Source organism: Callorhinus ursinus, unplaced genomic scaffold (assembly GCF_003265705.2).
Source record: "Callorhinus ursinus isolate GAN/ISIS: 27379988/994484 unplaced genomic scaffold, GSC_fseal_2.0 scaffold104, whole genome shotgun sequence".
In the NCBI taxonomy this organism is placed as follows: domain Eukaryota; kingdom Metazoa; phylum Chordata; class Mammalia; order Carnivora; family Otariidae; genus Callorhinus; species Callorhinus ursinus.
The window spans coordinates 1,231,765-1,251,272 of record NW_027397166.1 but is presented as its reverse complement, the minus strand read 5'-3'; the positions used below and the strand labels follow the sequence as shown (position 1 = coordinate 1,251,272).

General features: G+C 39.4%; 1 protein-coding gene across 1 annotated transcript in view; it reads right to left on the bottom strand.

Annotated features, from left to right (window-relative positions):
• Window positions 1–19,508, bottom strand: part of KLF8 (KLF transcription factor 8) — a 139,467-nt gene that overhangs the window by 69,719 nt on the left and 50,240 nt on the right. The window contains 4 exon segments of the mRNA XM_073889254.1: window positions 1,856–1,876; window positions 1,879–1,994; window positions 2,641–2,752; window positions 13,276–13,363. Coding sequence (XP_073745355.1) covers window positions 1,856–1,876; window positions 1,879–1,994; window positions 2,641–2,752; window positions 13,276–13,363 — 337 coding nt within the window.

Here is a 19,508-nt window from a genome sequence, read left to right as displayed (position 1 = left end):
GAGAGAGAGAGAGAGAGAGAGAGAGAGAGAGAGAGAGAGAAAGGAATATTACTTAGCCATCAAAAAGAATGAAATCTTGCCATTTGTGGCAAAGTGGATAGAACTAGAGTGTAATATGCTAAGTAAACTAAATCAGTCAGAGAAAGACAAATACCATATGATTTCATTCATGTTTGGAATTTAGGAAACAAAACAGATGAACATAGTGGAAGGGAAGGAAAAATAAAATAAGATAAATACAGAGAGAGAGGCAAACCATAAGAGACTCTTGACTATAGGGAAGAAACTGAATGTTGCTGGAGGTGAGGTGGATGGTGGGATGGGATAATTGGGAGAAGTAGAGCACTTGTTGTTATGAGCACTGAGTGTTATATACAATTAATTATTCATTAAACTCTACCCTGAAACTAATAATACAGTACATGTTAACTAACTTGAGTTAAAAAAAGAAAAAATAATTTAAAAGAAATATGATATTGATATTATGGAAAATTGATATCAGGAATTTTTATGTGATAGTAATCTTTTGCTTATTTTTAAAACAAAATAAAATAAAATAAAATATATTTGAAGTATTTATGACTAAGATGATTTGATGTCTGGAATTTATTACAAAATATTACTGTGGAGAATGCGGGAGTCAGTAGGGATGTGAAAATACAAAATTGGCCATATACTGATATAATTGTTAAAGTTGGGTGAAGGGTACATGAGAGTATAGTAAACTATTCTACTTTTACATTTTGAAATTTTTAGTTTAAACAATATATATTTATACATGTATGTACACATATATACACACATACACATACATGCACATACACACATACACACGTGTGTGTGTGTGGGTGAGTGGAATCAGCCTGCACTCTACATCAAGGAGAAGCAAAGAAAACATCAATAAGAAGAGTGTCACAGGAATGTTGTGACAATGCAGCCTGGAAACTGATCACCTGTTCAGAGCTTCAGGGCACAGCATCTGGGATTCTGGTTTCTTCTATACAAATCCTAACACAGCAAATGTAATGCAGTGCATGTTTACAAGAAAGAAAGGTGCCTTTCTTATCCATGGTGTCCAAAACTCAATTCTGAGCTGGAGATTATTGGGGAGAAGGAGTTTCCAAAGCAGAGGGTACAAATTAATGATTGAGAATCTACATCTGGCCCATAGACAGGTTTCTTTGAGTCCATGGTGCTATAATAATTTTTAATTATATGCCAACTTTCAAAATCTAGGACATTTCACATAAAAATCTTGATTTTCTGGTTTTCTTTAAAATTTGGGAAATTTGGTAATGCTTAGTTGGATTTGAATGACAGTTCTTACATTGGGCAGTGCCCTCCAGTTTGGCACAATCTCCATCAGGTCTGCTTTACTTATTATTTTTTTAATATGCACATTTTTTTCTAGTGAGCAAAGGTATGCTATAGGTTAGTGGATTGTGCTTAGCTCCAAAACCCTGCTCTAATTTCACCTAATTTAAACTGCCTTTGTGTTTTTCAATACTCAGTAAAACCTGTGGGACTCTGGTAACAAGGGAGGGAGTGATGTTTTTGCTGCTTAATCTTAGCATAAGTGTTATTACTTCCCTATTAGAAAGACCCACGAGTGTTTAATGTGGATAATGCCTATTCAGGAGACACCAGACTTAGTGTTTTCCTAGGTTGGTTTTATAAAAGCTACAACTGAGTAGGAACAAGACATAAGGGTAAAAATCCATTAATGAAGCCTCTGTCCATGAGTATAAATGGATTAGTCTTTGTTTTAAGACTTTCTTCTCTTTCTATCTCTCACAGACTCGTGTGTGTGTGTGTGTGTGTGTGTGTGTTGGGAATAAGGTGGAGGTGCGCAGACCTGTATGGATTCTGTGGTGGGCTTCAGGTGGGAGCTCTTGGTATACACTTTGCTGCATCCTGCAAAATCACATTGGTGAATCTGTCTTCTCTTCAACTCAAGTGACTCTTCTCCCCACATTTGGGTCATTGCTGATGGTCTGAGCAAAGAAAGAGATAGTACCAAAGAATGATTTTACCATGGAAGCTAAATAAATGGACTTACATACAATGGAATCCCCTCATACATGCATTTAATTTATGCAAATTTAAGAGTAGGCCTTCAAGAGAAGAAATAATTTAAATAGGTCAAGCAATTCTCTCAACTAGGACATTCTTCTCAGTAAGTGGAGGTCCCAGGAGGTGGTAATGTTTCCTTGGGTTGTTTCTGTTCCCAGTGTGAGCATTTCACTCTAACAAGACTCATTTTTGTATTTACATAAATGTATTTTTTTCATACTACATAGTTGTTAAAATGGAAGACAAGTACTATATTAGTTATAACACTGGAAGACAAGAGTGCTGTAAACTTACAGAGAGAAACAGTATGCAACTGTACTTTATGGGAAATTTATAGATTTTCAAGGGCAAAATTGGTGGTCTAGACAATTAGGACATAACTCTGCCATAACATGCATGTCTATGCACATGTGTGATTATAGACTCACACCTTTGCTGGGAAAGCAATTTACCTATATTTTGTTATCCTTAAATGCTTACTATTGTGTCTGAGAATTTGTTCCACTTCTACAACAGACACACACATATATACACAGACAGACCTGAAATAAAGACAAAAGTACTCACTCTTGCTGTAGTCCCTTAATACCCTGTAAAGCCAAAGATCCACTCTCAGTTGCACTCTCCTCACTGTCACTTGGGATATCCAGTGAAGACTTGGAGGTGGCGTAAACTCTCACTAAAATCAAAGAAAAAGAGCAGTGTGGGTTACAAATATGTGTGCCTCTGTATCATTTTCAGGATTCCCAGTATGGTTCACAATGAGAAGTAGCAGCAAGATAGAGAAAGAAAAAGCCAAGAAAAAAGAAGTGCATTTGTATGGAAGGAAGAGAAAAACATTTAAATTTTCTTTTTTTATATTTTTATATTTTTTATTTTATTATGTTACTCACCATACAATACATCATTAGTTTTTTTTTTCAATATGGAAAATCAATTTTATTTCAATAAATACAAATAAAGAACTGGAAATTGAAATTTAAAGTAAAAATAGTACCATTTAAAATAACATAAATCATGAGATACTAAGGCATAAACCTTAGAAAATGCCTGTAAGATCTCTATCTTTTTTTGTTTAAATTATTTTATTGTTATGTTAATCACCATACATTACATCATTAGTTTTTGATGTAGTGTTCCATGATTCATTGTTTTCGTATAACACCCAGTGCTCCATGCAGTACATGCGCTTCTTAAAACCCATCACCAGACTAACGCATTCCCCACCCGCTCCCCTCTAAAATCCTGTTTGTTTCTCAGAGTACATAGTCTCTCATGGTTCATCTCCCCCTCTGATATCCCAGCCCCCTGTCATTTTTCCCTTCCTACAATCTTCTTTTTTTTTTTAACATATAATGTATTATTTGTTTCAGAGGTACAGGTCTGTGATTCATCAGTCTTACACAATTCACAGTGCTCACCATAGCACATATCCTCCCCAATGTCTATCACCCAGCCACCCCATTCCTACTACCCCCTACCGCTCCAGCAACACTCAGTTTGCTTCTGGAGATTAAGAGTCTCTTAGGGTTTGTCTCCCTCTCTGGTTTCGTCTTGTTTCATTTTTCCCTCCCAGTATTTTTTTCAGACTAATTTTATTTTTGTAAATTTTTTTGCCATTTTTTATTTTATTTTATTTTTTTAAATTTTAATTTAATATGTTTTGTCAGTCAACAAACAATACATCACTGGTTTTTGATGTGGTGATTCATGATCCATTGTTTTCATATAACACCCAGTGCTCCATGCAGTATGTGCCCTCGTTACTGGGCTAACCCATCCCCCCACCCCCTGCCCTCTAAAACCCTGTTTGTTTCTCGGAGTCCATAGTCTCTCATGGTTCATCTCTCCCTCTGATTTCGCCCCCTTCCTTTTTCCCTTCCTTCTCCTAATGTCCTCCATACTATTCCTTATGTTCCACATATAAGTGAAACCATATGATAATTGACTTTCTCTGCTTGACTTGTTTCAAGTAGTTCCATCCATGTTGATGTAAAAGTTGGGTATTCATCCTTTCTGATGGCTGAGTAATATTCCATTATATATATGGACCACATCTTCCTTATCCATTCATCTGTTGAAGGGCATCTCAGCTCTTTCTACAGTTTGGCTATTGCGGACATTGCTGCTATGAACATTGGATTGCACATGGCCCTTCTTTTCACTGTATCTGTGTCTTTGGGGTAAATACCCAGGAGTACAATTGCTGAGGTTGTAGGGCAGCTATATTTTTAATTTTTGAGGAACCTCCACACTGCATCTAGGATTCTGGTTTCTTCTATACAAATCCTAACACATTTAGTGGATTTTCCAAAGTGGCTATACCAACTTCCATTCCCACCAACAGTGTAAGAGGGTTCCCCTTTCTCCACAACCTTTCCAAAATTTGTTGATTCTTGCCTTGTCAAATTTGCCATTCTAACTGGTGTAAGGTGATATCTCAATGTGGTTTTGATTTGAATTCCCCTGATGGCTAGTGATGTTGAACATTTTTTCATGTGTCTGTTAGCCATTTGTATGTCTTCTTTGGAGAAGTGTCTGTTCATGTCTTCTGCCCATTTTTTGACTTGATTATTTATTTCTTGGGTGTTGAGTTTGAGAAGTTCTTTATAGATCTTAGAAATCAGCACTTTGTAGTGTCATTTGCAAATATCTTCTCCCATTCTGTGGGTTGCCTCTTTCTTTTGTTGACTGTTTTCTTTGCTGTGCAAAGCTTTTTATCTTGATGAAGTCCCAAAAGTTCATTTTTGCTTTTGCTTCACTAGCCTTTCGAGATGTATCTTGAAAGAAGTTGCTGTGGCTGATGTCAAAGAACTTACTGCCTATGATTTCCTCTAGGATTTTGATGGATTCCTGTCTCACATTGAGGTCTTTCAACCATTTTGAGTTTATCTTTCTGTATGGTGTCAGAAAATGGTCAAGTTTCATTCTTCTGTATATAGATGTCCAATTTCCCCAGCACCATTTCTTGAAGAGACTGTCTTTTTTCCATTGCATATTTTTTTCCTGCTTTGTTGAAGATTATTTGACCATAGATTTGAGAGTTCATATCTGGCTCTCTTTTCTGTTCCATTGGTCTATATGTCTGTTTTTGTGCCAGTACCATGCTGTGTTGGTGATCACGGCTTTGTAATATAGTTTGAAATCAGGCAACGTGATGTCCCCAACCTTGTTTTTCTTTCTCAACATTTCTTTGGCAATTGAGGGTCTTTTCTGATTCCATACAAATTTTAGGATTGTTTGTTCCAACACTTTGAAAAATGCAATTGGTATTTTGATCGGGATGGCACTGAAGGTCTAGATTGCTCTGGGTAGCATAGACATTTTAACAATGTTTATTCTTCCGATCCATGAGCATGGAATGTTTTTCCATCTTTTTGTGTTTTCTTTGATTTCTTTCATGAGTGTTCTGTAGCTCCTAGAGTATAGATCCTTTACCTCTTTGGTTAGGTTTATTCTGAGGTATCTTATGGTTTTTGGTGCTATTTTAAATGGAATGAATTCTCTAATTTCCCTTTCTACAGTTGCATTGTTAGTGTATAAGAAAGCAACTGATTTCTGTGCATTGGTTTTGTATCCTGCCACATTACTGAATTGCTGTATTAGTTCTAGTAATTTGGGGATGGAGTCTTTTGGATTTTCCACATAAAGTATCATGTCATCTGTGAAAAGAGAGAGTTTGACTTCTTTGCCACTTTGAATACCTTTTATTTCTTTTTGTTGTCTGATTGCTGTTGCTAGGACTTCTAGTACTATGTTGAACAATAGTGATGAGTGTGGTGTGTTCCTGATATTAATGGAAAGGCTCTCAGCTTTCCCCCATTGAGGATGATATTCGCTGTGGGTTTTTCATAGATGAATTTTATGAACTTGAGGACTGTTCCCTCTATCTCTGTACTCTGAAAAGTTTTAATCAGGAACATATGCTGTGTTTTGTCAAATGCTTTTTCTGCATCAATTTAATGGATCATATGGTTCTTGTCTTTTGTTAATGGGCTCCATCACTTTGATTTGCGAATGTTGAACCACACTTGCATCCTGGGCATAAGTCCCATTTGGTTGTGGTGGATAATCCTTTTAAAGTACTGTTGGATTCTGTTAGCGAGGATTTTGTTGAGAATTTTGGAATCCATATTCATCAGGGGTATTGGTATGAAAATCTCCTTTTTGATGGGGTCTTTGCCTGGTTTATGTAATGCTGGCCTCATAAAATGAGTCTGGAACCTTTCCTTTCGTTTCTATTTTTTGAGACAGGTTCAGGAGAATAGGTATTATTTCTTCCTTGAATGTTTGGTAAAAATCCCCAGGGAATCCATCAGGCCCTGGACTCTTGTTTTTTGCGATCACTGCTTCAATCTTGTTACTGGTTATTGGCCTATTCAGATTGTCAATTTCTTCCTGTTTCAGCCTTGGCAGTTTACAGGTTTCTGGAAGGCATCCATTTCTTCCAGGTTGCTTAATTTATTGGCATATAATTGTTGATAATAATTATTTTTATTTCCTTGGTGTTAGTCGTGATCTTTCCCCTTTCATTCATCATTTTATTAATTTGGGTCCTTTCTCTTTTCTTTTGGATAAGTCTGGCCAGTGGTTTATCGATCATATTAATTCTTTCAATGAACCAACTTTTAGTTTCGTTGATCTGATATACTGTGTTTCTGGTTTCTAATTCATTGATCTCTGCTTTAATTTTAATTATTTCTCTTCTAATATGTGGCTTAAGCATTGTTTGTTGCTTTTTCTCTAGTTCTTTAAGGTGTAGAGTTAGATGGTGAGTTGGAATTTTTCTATTTTTTTGAGTAAGGCTTGGATGGCTATGTATTTCCCCCTTAGGACCGCCTTTGCAGTATCCCATAGGTTTTGGACTGATGTGTTTTCGTTCTCATTCGTTTCCATGAATTCTTCAAGTTCTTTGATTTCCTGGTGGACCCAAACATTCTTGAGCAGAGTGGTCTTTAGCTTCCAAGTGTTTGAATTTCTGCCAATTTTTTTTTCTTGTGATTGAGTTCCAGTTTTAAAGCATTGTGGTCTGAGAATATGCAGGGAATAATCTCAGTCCTTTGGTTTAAGTTGAGATCTGATTTGTGACCCAGTATGTGGTCTATTCTGGAGAAATTTCCATGTGCGCTCGAGAAGAATGAGTATTCTGTTCTTTTAGGGTAGAATGTTCTGTAAATATCTATGAGGTCCATCTGGTCCAATGTATCATTCAAAGCTCTTATTTCCTTGTTGAATTTCTGCTTAGATGATCTGTGTATTGCTGAGAGTGGAGTATTGAGTTCTCCTACAATTAACGTATTGTTATCAAATGACTTTATTTTGGTGAACAGTTGGCTTATGTAGATGGCTGCTCCCATGTTGGGGGCATAGATATTTACAATTGTTAGATCTTCTTGTTGGATAGACCCTTTAAGAATGATTAAGAATGATATACTGTCCTTCTGTGTCTCTAATTACAGACATTAGTTTAAAATTTGTCTGATATAAGAATTGCTACCCCAGCTTTCTTTTGAGGCCCGCTGGCATGGAAGATGGATCTCCATCCCTTCACTTTCAGTCTGGATGTATCTTTAGGTTCAAAATGAGCCTCTTGTAGGCAGCATATGGAGGGGTCCTGTCTTTTTTTCCAATCTGCAACCCTGTGCCGTTTTATGGCAGCATTTAGGCCATTCACGTTGAGAATGATGCTTGAAAGATATGAACAAATTGTCATCCTGTTGCCTGTGAACACATTGTTTTCATAGATTGTCCCTGTAAATTTCTTTTGTATATCACTCTTGGGGTCTTTCTCCTTTTATAGAACCCCACTTAATATTTCTTGTAGGGTCAGCTTAGTGGTCACATATTCTTTCAGTTTCTGTCAGTTGTGGAAGTTCTGCATTTTTCCATCCATTCTAAATGGAAGCCTTGCCGGATAAAGTATTCTTGGCTGCATGTTCTTCTCATTTAGTACCCTGAATATGTCTTGCCAGGCCTTTCTGGCTTCCCAAGTATCTGTGGATAGGTCTGATGTTATTCTGATGTTCCTCCCCCTGTATGTCAGGGATCTCTTTCTCCTAACTGCCCTTAAGATGATTTCCTTGGTTCTAAGATTTGCAAATTTTACTATTACATGCTGGGGTGTTGGTCTCTTTTACTTGATCTTGGGAAGGGTCCTCTCTGCCTCTAGGATGCGAATGTTTCTGTCATTCCCCAGATTAGGGAAGTTCTCAGTTATGATTTGCTCAAATACATCTTCTAGTCCTCTCTTTCTCTCCACTCCCTCTGGGATTCCAATTATTCTGACATTGGAACGCTTCATGGTGTCACTTATTTCTCTGATTCTATTTTCATGGATTTTGAGTTGTTTTTCCCTGGCCTCTTCTTTTCCCTTTTTATCTATTATATTGTCTTCCAGGTTGCTTATTCATTCTTCTGCCTCAGTTACCCTAGCTGTTAGATTATCTAGATTGGATTGGATCTCATTGATAGCATTTTTAAGTTCTGCCAATTCAGCTTTCATTTCTGCCCTTAGAGGCTCTTTGTTGCCATTAATTGATTTTTCCATTCTAGCCATTGTCTTCTCAATTGCTAGCCTGAATTCCATCTCCGACATCTTGGTTATATCTGCACTCATTTGTAAATCTGAAGCACAAGTCATAATCTCTGAATCTTTTCTATTTTGGGGGCTCCTCCTTCTAGTCATTGTGTTGATGGGTGTTTGAAGGAATGTATAGAGTCCAAATTATGGACCAGAACCCAAGCAATTGCACCTGTTTTCTTGGGACCTTAAGGTTGCTGACCTCTTGTTTTCCCATCCTGTCTTCTGTAGTAGGGGCCTGCCATGCTGTTATGCCCTGTTTGGGCGGAGTTTCCTTGCCCCCCTGTGGCAGGGGATGGGCTCAGTGGGAATCAGTTTTGGGGGCTTTTGTTCTCTGGCGGCTTTCCCTGGTGGCTTTCCATGTCTCTTCCACAAGTCAGAGCAGAAGAGACCGTTTCTAAACCTCTGCCTCAGAGCAGAGAGATCGCAGTCTGTTCTTCAGTGAGCTCTCCAGGCCATACCATCTCCATTTCTGTCTGTGCTGCTATAAACTGCAGTGTCCTGGGTTGTGCACCCCTCCGCAGTGCTCTCAGTCCTGCCTCCAGGTCGAGGCACATCTCTGCCCTTTGTGCTTCTCAATCTGCCAGCCGCCCCCAGATCGCACACGGGACCCTGCTGCTCTGGGTTTCCGCCCCAGGGGCTCCTCTAAAATCCTTTCTCCGCCGCTACGCGTCTGCACGTCTGTGCCCCGTCCCCAGCGCGCTAAGCTGTTGCTCACTGTCGGTGTAGGATCCCCACGGCCAGGCACCCTACTGCTGCTGTTTATCCTCCAATATCTGCCCACAGAATCACGGCTCCCCACTTCATACCTTGAAACCAACCATCTGCGTTATTCTGTTTGTAGAGATCCAGATCGTCTTACATCTCAGTCTGGTTTCGTGGGTGCTCAGGGTTGTCTGGTAGATATCCAGCTCAATTCCAAAGACGAGTTGAAATAGGGTCCCCTACTCCTCTGCCATCTTTCCTTCCACAAAACGCATTTTTAAGTTCTGCCAGTTCAGCTTTCATTTCTGCCCTTAGAGACTCTATGTTGCCATTAATTGATTTCTCCATTCTAGCTATCATCTTCACAATTGCTAGCCTGAATTCTATTTCCGACATCTTGGTTATATCTGAATCCATTTGTAAATCTGTGGCTGAAGTCGTAGTCTCTGAGTCTTTCTTATTTTGGGGGTTCCTCCTCCTACTCATTCTGTTGAGGGGTGGTTGACGGAATGTACAGAGTCCAAATTACTGACCACAACCCAAGCAAGATGTACCTGTTTTATCAGGAAGTTAGGGTTGTCGGCCTCTTGTTCTCCCAGCCCGTCTTCTGGGGGGCGGGGGGCTGCCATGCTGTTACACAAGCAATCTTGTTTCGTCCGATTTGTCCTGCACCCTGTGGGGGGGATGGGCTCAGTAAAAACCGTTTTTTTTTTTCAGCTTTTGTTCTCTGGTGGCTTTCCCTGGCTGCTTTATGCATCTCTTCTGAGAGTCAGAGCAGGAGAGATCGTTTCCAACCTTCTGCCTCAGAGCTGAGAGATCACAGTCTGTTTTTCAGTGAGCTCTCCAGGCCACACTATCTCTGTTTCTGTCTGTGCTGCTACAAACTGCAGCGTCCTGGGTTGTGCGTCCCTCAGCAGCACTCACAGTCCTCACCTCCAGTTGGGGCCCGTCTCTGCCCTTTGTCCTTCTAAAACCACCAGCTTCCCCCAGTTCACACTTGCAGCCTGGCCGCTCCAGGTTTCAGTCTGGGTGGCTGCCCTAAAGTCCTTTCCTTGTCGCTACACAAATTTTGTGACTTCTGACCAACAGTGGAACTTAAAGCCTGGAATTTTAAAGGTCAATGGTCTGGATGGCATTGTATTGCTCTTGGAGAGAAAGCAGGGAAATAACTTATGGAAATAGAGTATGGAAACAGTATTCTCAAGAGCACCTGAGGCACAGAGTAAGGAGGTTATCTGCTCATTTTTGGAGTGCATTCCACAGAGGCAATATTCATGAAGAGACCCTCTGGGAACAAAGGAACTGGCTGGAGCCATTTCCCACACCTGCTCCTCACCATAAGTACAGGGCCACCTGCAAGAACAAGCCCAGCACCAATGCTCACTGACTAACTTGTTTACACTAAGGCCTCATGCTCCAGAAAATGTCCCCTCCAAGTCTTGCCTGCCTCAGTCCCAGCACTGTAAGTCCCCCTTCCCTAGAAGACAGGCACAAACCCTTGCTCATACTGTGTCCCCCACCTCGGGAGATTTGCAGAGCCTTGGTTCCAGTTGTGGTGATGACAGCTCTCATTTCACAAGCAGACCGGAGTACACCTAGTTAAAATATGCCACATTCATTCCAGGGGCCAAATACTTCCCACAACAGGGAAAGACAGCCTCTGGAACTATTGGTCTGAAGGATAAGGCAGCTAGGGTAAAACAGCAGTGCATATGCAGAACACATTGGAGACACTCCCAGATGTGCCAGGCCCTGGGAAACAAAGTTCACTACACAGCAGGGCACTAGAAGTGACTGTCTGAAGGTATGCAACACAAAAGCAGTAAAAATTAGTATTTCTGTAAAAAAATAAGTCAAAGAACTCACCAAAGAAAGGATGCAAAATGGGACAAAATTTGCCTCGAATATGGGGAGGAGAAGAGTAAAAAATGGGTTCAAACTTAAACAACCATCAACTTCATATAGACTGCTATATGCAGAAATGGTTATATACAAGCTTAATGGTACCCATACAGCAAAAAACAGTAATAAATATGCAAAGAAGAGAGAGAAAGAAATCCAAATACACCACTACAGAAATCTAGAAAAGCATGAAAGAGAAATAAAAAAAAGGATCAGAGAAAATCTTCAGAAATAACCACATAACAAATAAAATGGCAATAAATCACAAATCTATCAATGATTGCATTGAATGTAAATGGACTAAATGCTCCAATAAAAAAACATAAGGTCATAGAATGGATAAAAAAAAAAGACCCATCTATATGCTGCCTACAGGATACTCATTTTAGACCTAAAGATACCTGCAGATTGAAAGTGAGGGTACTGAGAAATATCTATCATGCATATGGATGTCAAAAGAAAGCTGTAGTAACAATATTTATATTGGAGAAGATAGATGTTAAAACAAACACTGTAACAAGAGACAAAAAAGGACACTACACAATAATAAAGAGGACAATCCAACAATAACATAAAAACAATTGTAAATATTTATGCACTGATATACAAAAAAATTAATAACAAACATAAAGAAGCTAACTGATAATAATACAATAATGGTAGGGGACTTTAACACCCCATTTACAACAATGGACAGATCATCTAAACAGAAAATCAACAAGAAAACAATGGCTTTGAATGACACACTGGAACAGAAGGACTTAACAGATATATTCAGAATATATATCTAAAATAGTAGAATACACATCCTTTTCAAATGCAGAAGGAACATCCAGAATAGAACACATAATAAGACACAAAACAAACCTCAACAAATCCAAGAAGATCAAAGACATATCATTCAATTTTTCTGACCACAATGTTATGAAACTAGATAGAAGTCAATTACAAGAAAAAACCTGGAAAGAACACAAATATATGGAGATCAAGTAGTATGCCACTAAACAATGAATGGGTCAACCAGGAAATCAAAGAAAAAACTAAAAAGAATAAGAAAATTAAAACAGAATGGACCAAAGCTTTTGGGATGCAGCAAATCACTTCTAAGAGGGAAGTTTATAGCAATACAGGCCTACCTCAAAAAGCAAGAAAAATCTCAAGCCAACATCTGATCTTACACATTAAGAAGCTAGAAACAGGAAAGCAAACAAAACCTGAAACCAGGAGAAAGAAGGAAATAATGAAGATTAGAGCAGAAAACAAATAGAACAGATAGATGAAACTTGGAGGTGGTTATTTGAAAAAAAAAAATCAATACAATTGAATCTCTAGCCAGACATATGAAGAAAAAAAAGAAAACTCAAATAAATAAAATCACAAACGATAGAGGAGAAATAACAAATCACCACAGAAATACAACCATCATGAGAGAATATTATGAAAAACTATGTGCCAACAAATTGGACAACCTGGAAGAAATGGATAAATTCATGGAAACATAAAAACTACCAAGACTGAAAGAGGAAGAAATTGAAAATATGAACTGACCAATAACCAGCAAAGAAATTAAATTAGTATTCAAAAAACTCCCAACCAAAAAAAGCCCAGAAACAGAGGGCTTAAGGGTGAATTCCGCCAAACATTTAAAGAGTTAATAAGAAAGATACCAGGGGTGGAGTTAAGATGGCAGAGTAGTAGTAGGACCCTATGCTTGCCTGATTCTTGAATACAGCTAGATAAATATCAAATCATTTTGAACACCCAAGAAACCGATCTCAGGACTGAGAGAACAAACTGCACAACTCGAGGGAGAAAAGAAGCTATGTCATGGAAGGTAAGAGATGCAGAGACATGATTTGAGGAAGAAAAGAATCACTAGTGTGGTGGAGGGGATGGAGCCCTGATCACAGAAAGAGGAGACAGAGAGAGAGGGAGAGTGAACAGAGCACAGGACACTGCACAAGAAAAACACTTCCCCAAAACCATTGATGAGGAAAAGAAGAGGGGCTGATTACCACAAGATTTACAAGCAGTGGAGCTCAAACTAAAGTTTTCGAAGTCTGCACTATCACTGGGTGGAGCATGGTGGGTGTAGAGGTGTTTCTGTGGAGAAGGAAGACATAGGTTGGGAGCAGACAGCATGGTCTGAGGATCCCCTGGGTCGCACTGGGAGAGACAGTTCCCCTTCTTGGAGTGCATTTGGTAGAGGTGGTTCTGCTTCTCCAGGGACAAAAGAGCATGTAGATGCCACTGAGCTGCCCCATTCATTAACATAGGAGCAGAGACACCTGATGAGGGCAGCTAACCTGGACCCAGTTTTTTGCTGCACTTTACCATAAACTCCAAGCCTCTGCGGTTCCTGCAATTGCCCGTCTCAGACAAACCAGCACCAGCCATAGTGTGGTGAGACCATTCCCCAGAGGATTAGGATGGGTTTCTGCTATGCCAGGGTCCTAAAGTTTGGAGTTTTGAAACCTAGCTGGTGTGCCTGAAATAAAACACAAGAGCACTGCATGGCCAGGTGGGCAGACGGATCGGACACAGACAGGGTGAAGGCAGGGATCTGAGGCGTCCCTGGGACACACAAGTGCACATTGTTTGCTCTTCAGTGAGGACTTCCTGAATAGATACACATGAACTCCCATCTCTGGATGAGAGAGTCGGCTGATGTGATTTTCCTCCTGCCCATCAGCACTGATGGACTTCAGTAAGCATTACAGCACCTACAATGGAGACTTGACCACTAAGACCAAGCTCTGCCCCTTAAGCTCTCTGCAGGTGCTGCTGAACTAGGGCAAGTATGTCTGAAATCCAGAGCAGCAGCGGGCCCCTCCTGCAGAAGACCAAACTCCCCACATGCACCAAGTCTACTGACCCTAGGGTGCTACAAAGCTTCACCTCTAGGGGAAATAAGATCTAGATTCTTTCAACAAGCAGACCAGAGCACACCTAGTTAAAACTCACCACATAATGGACAAGGTCCAAACACTCCCCACTGCAGGTATGGAGAAACTCGAGAGGACTGACCTGAGGGAAACAGTAGCCAAAACAAAACAGCAGAGTACACTCAGCATATACCAGAAACACCTCCTGAAGTGCCAGGCCCCTGACAGTATAGGAACTTTTTAAAATATAGCCATTACTCTCAGTTGCAGGAAAAATAACAGGCTTTCATAACACATAGAAGACAGAGTCCTAGGCAAGATGTTAAGACAGAGGAATTTACCCCAAAAGAAAACAAGAATAGGTCTGGCCAGGTATCTAATAAAAACAGGTATAAGTAATATGCCTGAACCAGAATTTAAAACAACAATCACAAAGATACTAGCTGGGTTTGAGAAGAACATAGAAACACCAGGGAATTCCCTCAGACATAAAAGACCTAAAAACTAGTCAGGCCAAAATAAAAAGTGCTATAACCAAGATGCAAAACCAACTGTATGTAATGATCACAAGGATGGAAGAAGTAGAGAAAGGAATACGTGATATAGAAGATAAAATTATGGAAACTAATGAAGCCAAAAAGAAAAGGGAGAGAAAAATACAGGATCACAAAAGTAGACGTATGGAACTCAGTGCCTTCATTAAGCATAATAACATTCCCATCAGAGGAATATCAGAAGAAGGAAAGGGAAAAGGGGGCAGGTTTATTTGAACAAATTGTAGCTGAAAACTTCCCTAATCTGGGAAGAAAAGAGACATCCAAGTCCAGCAGGCACAGAGAACTCCCATCAAAATCAAAGAAAACAGGAGAACAGCAAGACATATGGTAGTAAAATTTGAAAAATACAGAGATAGGGAAAAAATCCTGAAAATTGCAAGTGAAAAGAAAACCCTAAACTACAAGGGGAAGAAAAATCAGGTTCACAGTAGATCTGTCCACAGAAACTTGGCCAGCCAGAAGACAGTAGCATGATATAGTCAACCTGCTGAATGGGAAAAATAGGCAGCCAACAATATTTTATCCAGCAAGGATGTCATTTAGAATAAGAGAGGTAAAGAGTTTCCCAAACAAAACCTAAAGGAATTCGTGAACACTAAACCAGCCCTTCAAGAATTTTTTTGTGGGGGGGGGCCCCTGGGTGGCTCAGCTGGTTAAGCAGCTGCCTTTGGCTCAGGTCATGATCCCAGGGTCCTGGGATCAAGTCCCGCATCAGGCTCCCTGCTCAGCGAGGAGCCTGCTTCTCCCTCTCCCTCTGCCTGCCTGTCTGCCTACTTGTTCTCATTCCCTCTCTATGTCAAATAAATAAATAAAATCTTAAAAAAAATAATTTTTTTGTTTTATATATTCTTTTTAAAAAAATTATGTTAGTCACCATACAGTACATCATTAGTTTTTATTTTATTTTATCTTATTTTATTATGTTATGTTAGTCACCATATAATACATTATTAGTTTTTGATGTAGTGTTCCATGATTCATTGTTTGCATATAATACCCAGTGCTCCATGCAATACATCCCTCCTTAATACCCATCACCCCACTCCCCTCCACTCTAAAACCCTCAGTTTGTTTCTCGGAGTCCATAGTCTCTCATGGTTCATCTCCCCCTCTGATTGCCACCCTTCATTTATCCCTTCCTTCTAATGTCCTCCATGCAAGAAATATTAAAGGAGAATTTTTGAGTGGGAAATAAAGACCAAGAACAACAAAGACTAGAAAAGACCAGGAAAAAAATTCCAGAAACAATGACTTTATGTGGAATACAATGGTGATAAATACATATCTATCAATAATCACTCTGAATATAAATGGACTAAATGCTTCTATCAAAAGACAACGGGTATCAGAATGGATAAACAAACAAACAAACCAGGACCTATCTATATACTGACTAAAAGAGACTCATTTTAGACTGAAAGACACATGCAGATTGAAAGTGAGAGCATGGATGTCAGTGAGAGATTAAAGGATGTCAAAAGAAGGCTGGAGTAGGCGCTTGGGTGACTCAGTCGGTTGAGTTGTGGTTTCGGCTCAGGTCATGATCTTATTTTGTTAAATCAAGCCCCAAGTCAGGCTCTGGGCTAGGTGGAGAGTCTGCTTTGGGAAATCTCCACCCTCCCTCTCCACTTGTGCATGCGTGAATACTGTCTCTCTCTCTCAAATAAATAAATAAATAAATAAATTTTTTAAAGATATTTTTTAAAATAAAAAAAAGCTGGAGAGCCATACTTATATCAGACAAAAGATTTTATTTTTTAAAAAAGATTTTATTTATTTATTTATTTGTGAGAGTGAGAGAGCACAAGTAGGAGGAACAGCAGGCAGAAGGAGATGCAGGCTCCCTGCTGAGCAAGGAGCCTGATGCGGGACTCAATCCCAGAACCCTGGGATTATAACCTGAGCCAAAGGCAAATGCTTAACTGACTGAGCCACCCAGGTGTCCCCAGACAAATTAGATTTTAAACCAAAGACTGTAAACAGAGATGAAGAAGGGCACTATATCATAATAAAGGGGTATACCCAACAGGTGATCTAACAATTGCAAATATTCATGCACTCAGCTTGGAGCACCCAAATATATAAATGAATAATAACAAACATAAAGAAATTCATAAGAGTAGGGGACTTTAACACCTCACTTATAGCAATGGAAAGATCATCTAAACAGGATATCAACAGGAAACACCTGTTTTGAATGACATACCGGACCAGATGAATGTAACAGACATATTCAGAACATTTCATCCTAAAGCAGCATAATACACATTCTTTTATTTTTTTTAAATAGACTATATTTCCTTGGTGATTCAGGGTCTTTTCTGATTCCATACACATTTTAGGATTGTTTGTTCCAGCACTTTGAAAAATGCCACTGGAATTTTGATCGGGATGGCATTGAAGGTCTAGATTGCTCTGGGTAGCATAGACATTTTAACAATGTTTATTCTTCCGATCCATGAACATGGAATATTTTTCCATCTTTTTGTGTCTTCTTCAATTTCTTTCATGAGTGTTCTGTAGTTCCTAGAGTATAGATCCTTTACCTCTTTGGTTAGGTTTAATCCGAGGTATCTTATGGTTTTTGGTGCTATTGTAAATGGAATCCTTTCTCTAATTTCTCTTTCTACAGTTGCGTTGTTAGTGTGTAAGAAAGCAACTGATTTCTTCGCATTGGTTTTGTATCCTGCCACATTACTAAATTGCTGTATCAGTTCTAGTAATTTGGGAGTGGAGTCTTTTGGGTTTTCCACAAAAAGTGTGATATCGTCTGTGAAAAGAGAGTGTTTGACTCCTTTTTGCCAATTTGAATACCTTTTATTTCTTTTTGTTGTTTGATTGCTATTCCTAGGACTTCTAGTACTATGCTGAACAATAGTGGCGAGAGTGGGCATCCTTGACGTGTTCCTGATCTTAAGGGAAAGACTCTCAGCTTTTCCCCATTGAGGATGATATTCACTGTGGGTTTTCATACATGGATTTTATGAACTTGAGGAATGTTCCCTCTATCCCTATACTCTGAAGAGTTTTAAACAGGAAAGGATGTTGTATTTTCTCAAATGCTTTTTCTGCATCAATTGAGAGGACCATAGGGTTCTTCTCCCTCCTCTTATTAATGTGTTCTATCATATTGATTGATTTGCGAATGTTGAACCACCTTTCATCCCAAGGATAAATCCCACGTGGTTGTGGTGGATGATCCTTTTAATGTATTGTTGGAACATTCTCCAGAATAGATCACATACTGGGTCATAAATCAGGGCTCAACAGCTAAAAAATGATTCTGATCATACTATTCATATTGTCAGACCACAACCCTATGAAACTTGAAGACAACCACAAGAAAAAATTTGAAAAGACCACAAATACATGGAGGTGAAAGAACATCTGACTAAGGAATGGATGGGTTAACCAGGAAAGTAAAGAAAAAATTTTAAAAAAATACATGGAGAGAGAGGAGTAAAGATAGCAGAGGAGTAGGGGACCCTAAGTACATCTGGTCCCTGGAATTCAGCTAGATAGTTAGCAAATCATTCTGAACACCTGCTAAATCAATTGGAGATCTGAGAAAAGAAAGGCTACAATTCCACAAATAGAAAAGTGACCACATTTTGGAAGTTAAGAGGTGGAGAAAATTTAACCCAGGATGATATATCAGAGGAAATGGCAGTGGGGCAGGAGCCGACTTAAGGAGGCTACTGTAAAGTATTATAAGCAGTGGAGCACAAAATCAGAACCTTTAGAAGTCTAGTACAATGGGGCACATCCCTGGCTTAAAGGTGCTCAGGTGGTGAAGTGGGGCAGAATCTGAGCTGGGTTAGCATGGTCTCAGGATCCCTGGGGTCACAAAAAGAATGGAGGTGCCTGAGTACAGAAGAGTTCCCAGCCATCAGAGTGGGAAAGCCAGCTGAAAACAACAACTCTAGGCACCAGCTTTCTGCTTGATGTTGCCATAAACTGTGAACCACTACATGGTTGCACCACCACTCTCCTGGCAGGGGCTCAGCAAAAGGCAGAAGCATGGTGAGACCTCTCCCTCCCCTGGGAAGAACAGTGCAGGTCCACACCCCAGGATTCCATAAAATTTGAAGACTTGAAACTCAGTTGCATGCCCGAGATAAACCTGAGATAAAAATGTTCAGTCACTGGCTGGTGAACACAGAGTACAGGGAGATAGAAGTAATTGACTGCTTTTCTGCAAGGGTTCACTGAAGAGTGGGAGTTGGGAATTTTCAGGTCTGGGGTGAAAGAGTAGGGCACCACTATTTTCATACCTCCAATCAGTGCTGAAAGCCTTCAAGGAGCAAAACAGCACCACAGAGTGGAATCTGGAGCCGCATAGACTAAGTCCAACACCCTGGCAATGGAGGCGCATTTCCACCAGGGTAAGGGCACCTGAGAATCAGTGAAACTGGCTCCTGCCCCAGAAGACCAGCAAGAACAACTGGATAGCAACAAGTTTACCAATCATAGAGAAATGCAAAAATTCAGCTCTTGTGCAAAACAGTACATAACATTCATTGTGGTTTTTTTTTTTTTAATTCTTTAATCTTTCAGTTTTATTTTTTCAGCTCTTTTCTTATTTTTTCAAATCTTTTTCTATTCTTTCTTAATTTTTATTTTATATATATGTTGTACATATTATTTTTGGTTTCTGTTTGTTGTATTTTTTGTATTTTACTTTATTTTCATGTATATATATGAGTCTTTCTTTCTTTCCTATTTTGGGATCTAATTTCTTTTAAAAAGGAGACCAAATTACACTCAGGATCTAGTTTATTGTTTTGTTCTGTTTTCTTTTTGGTT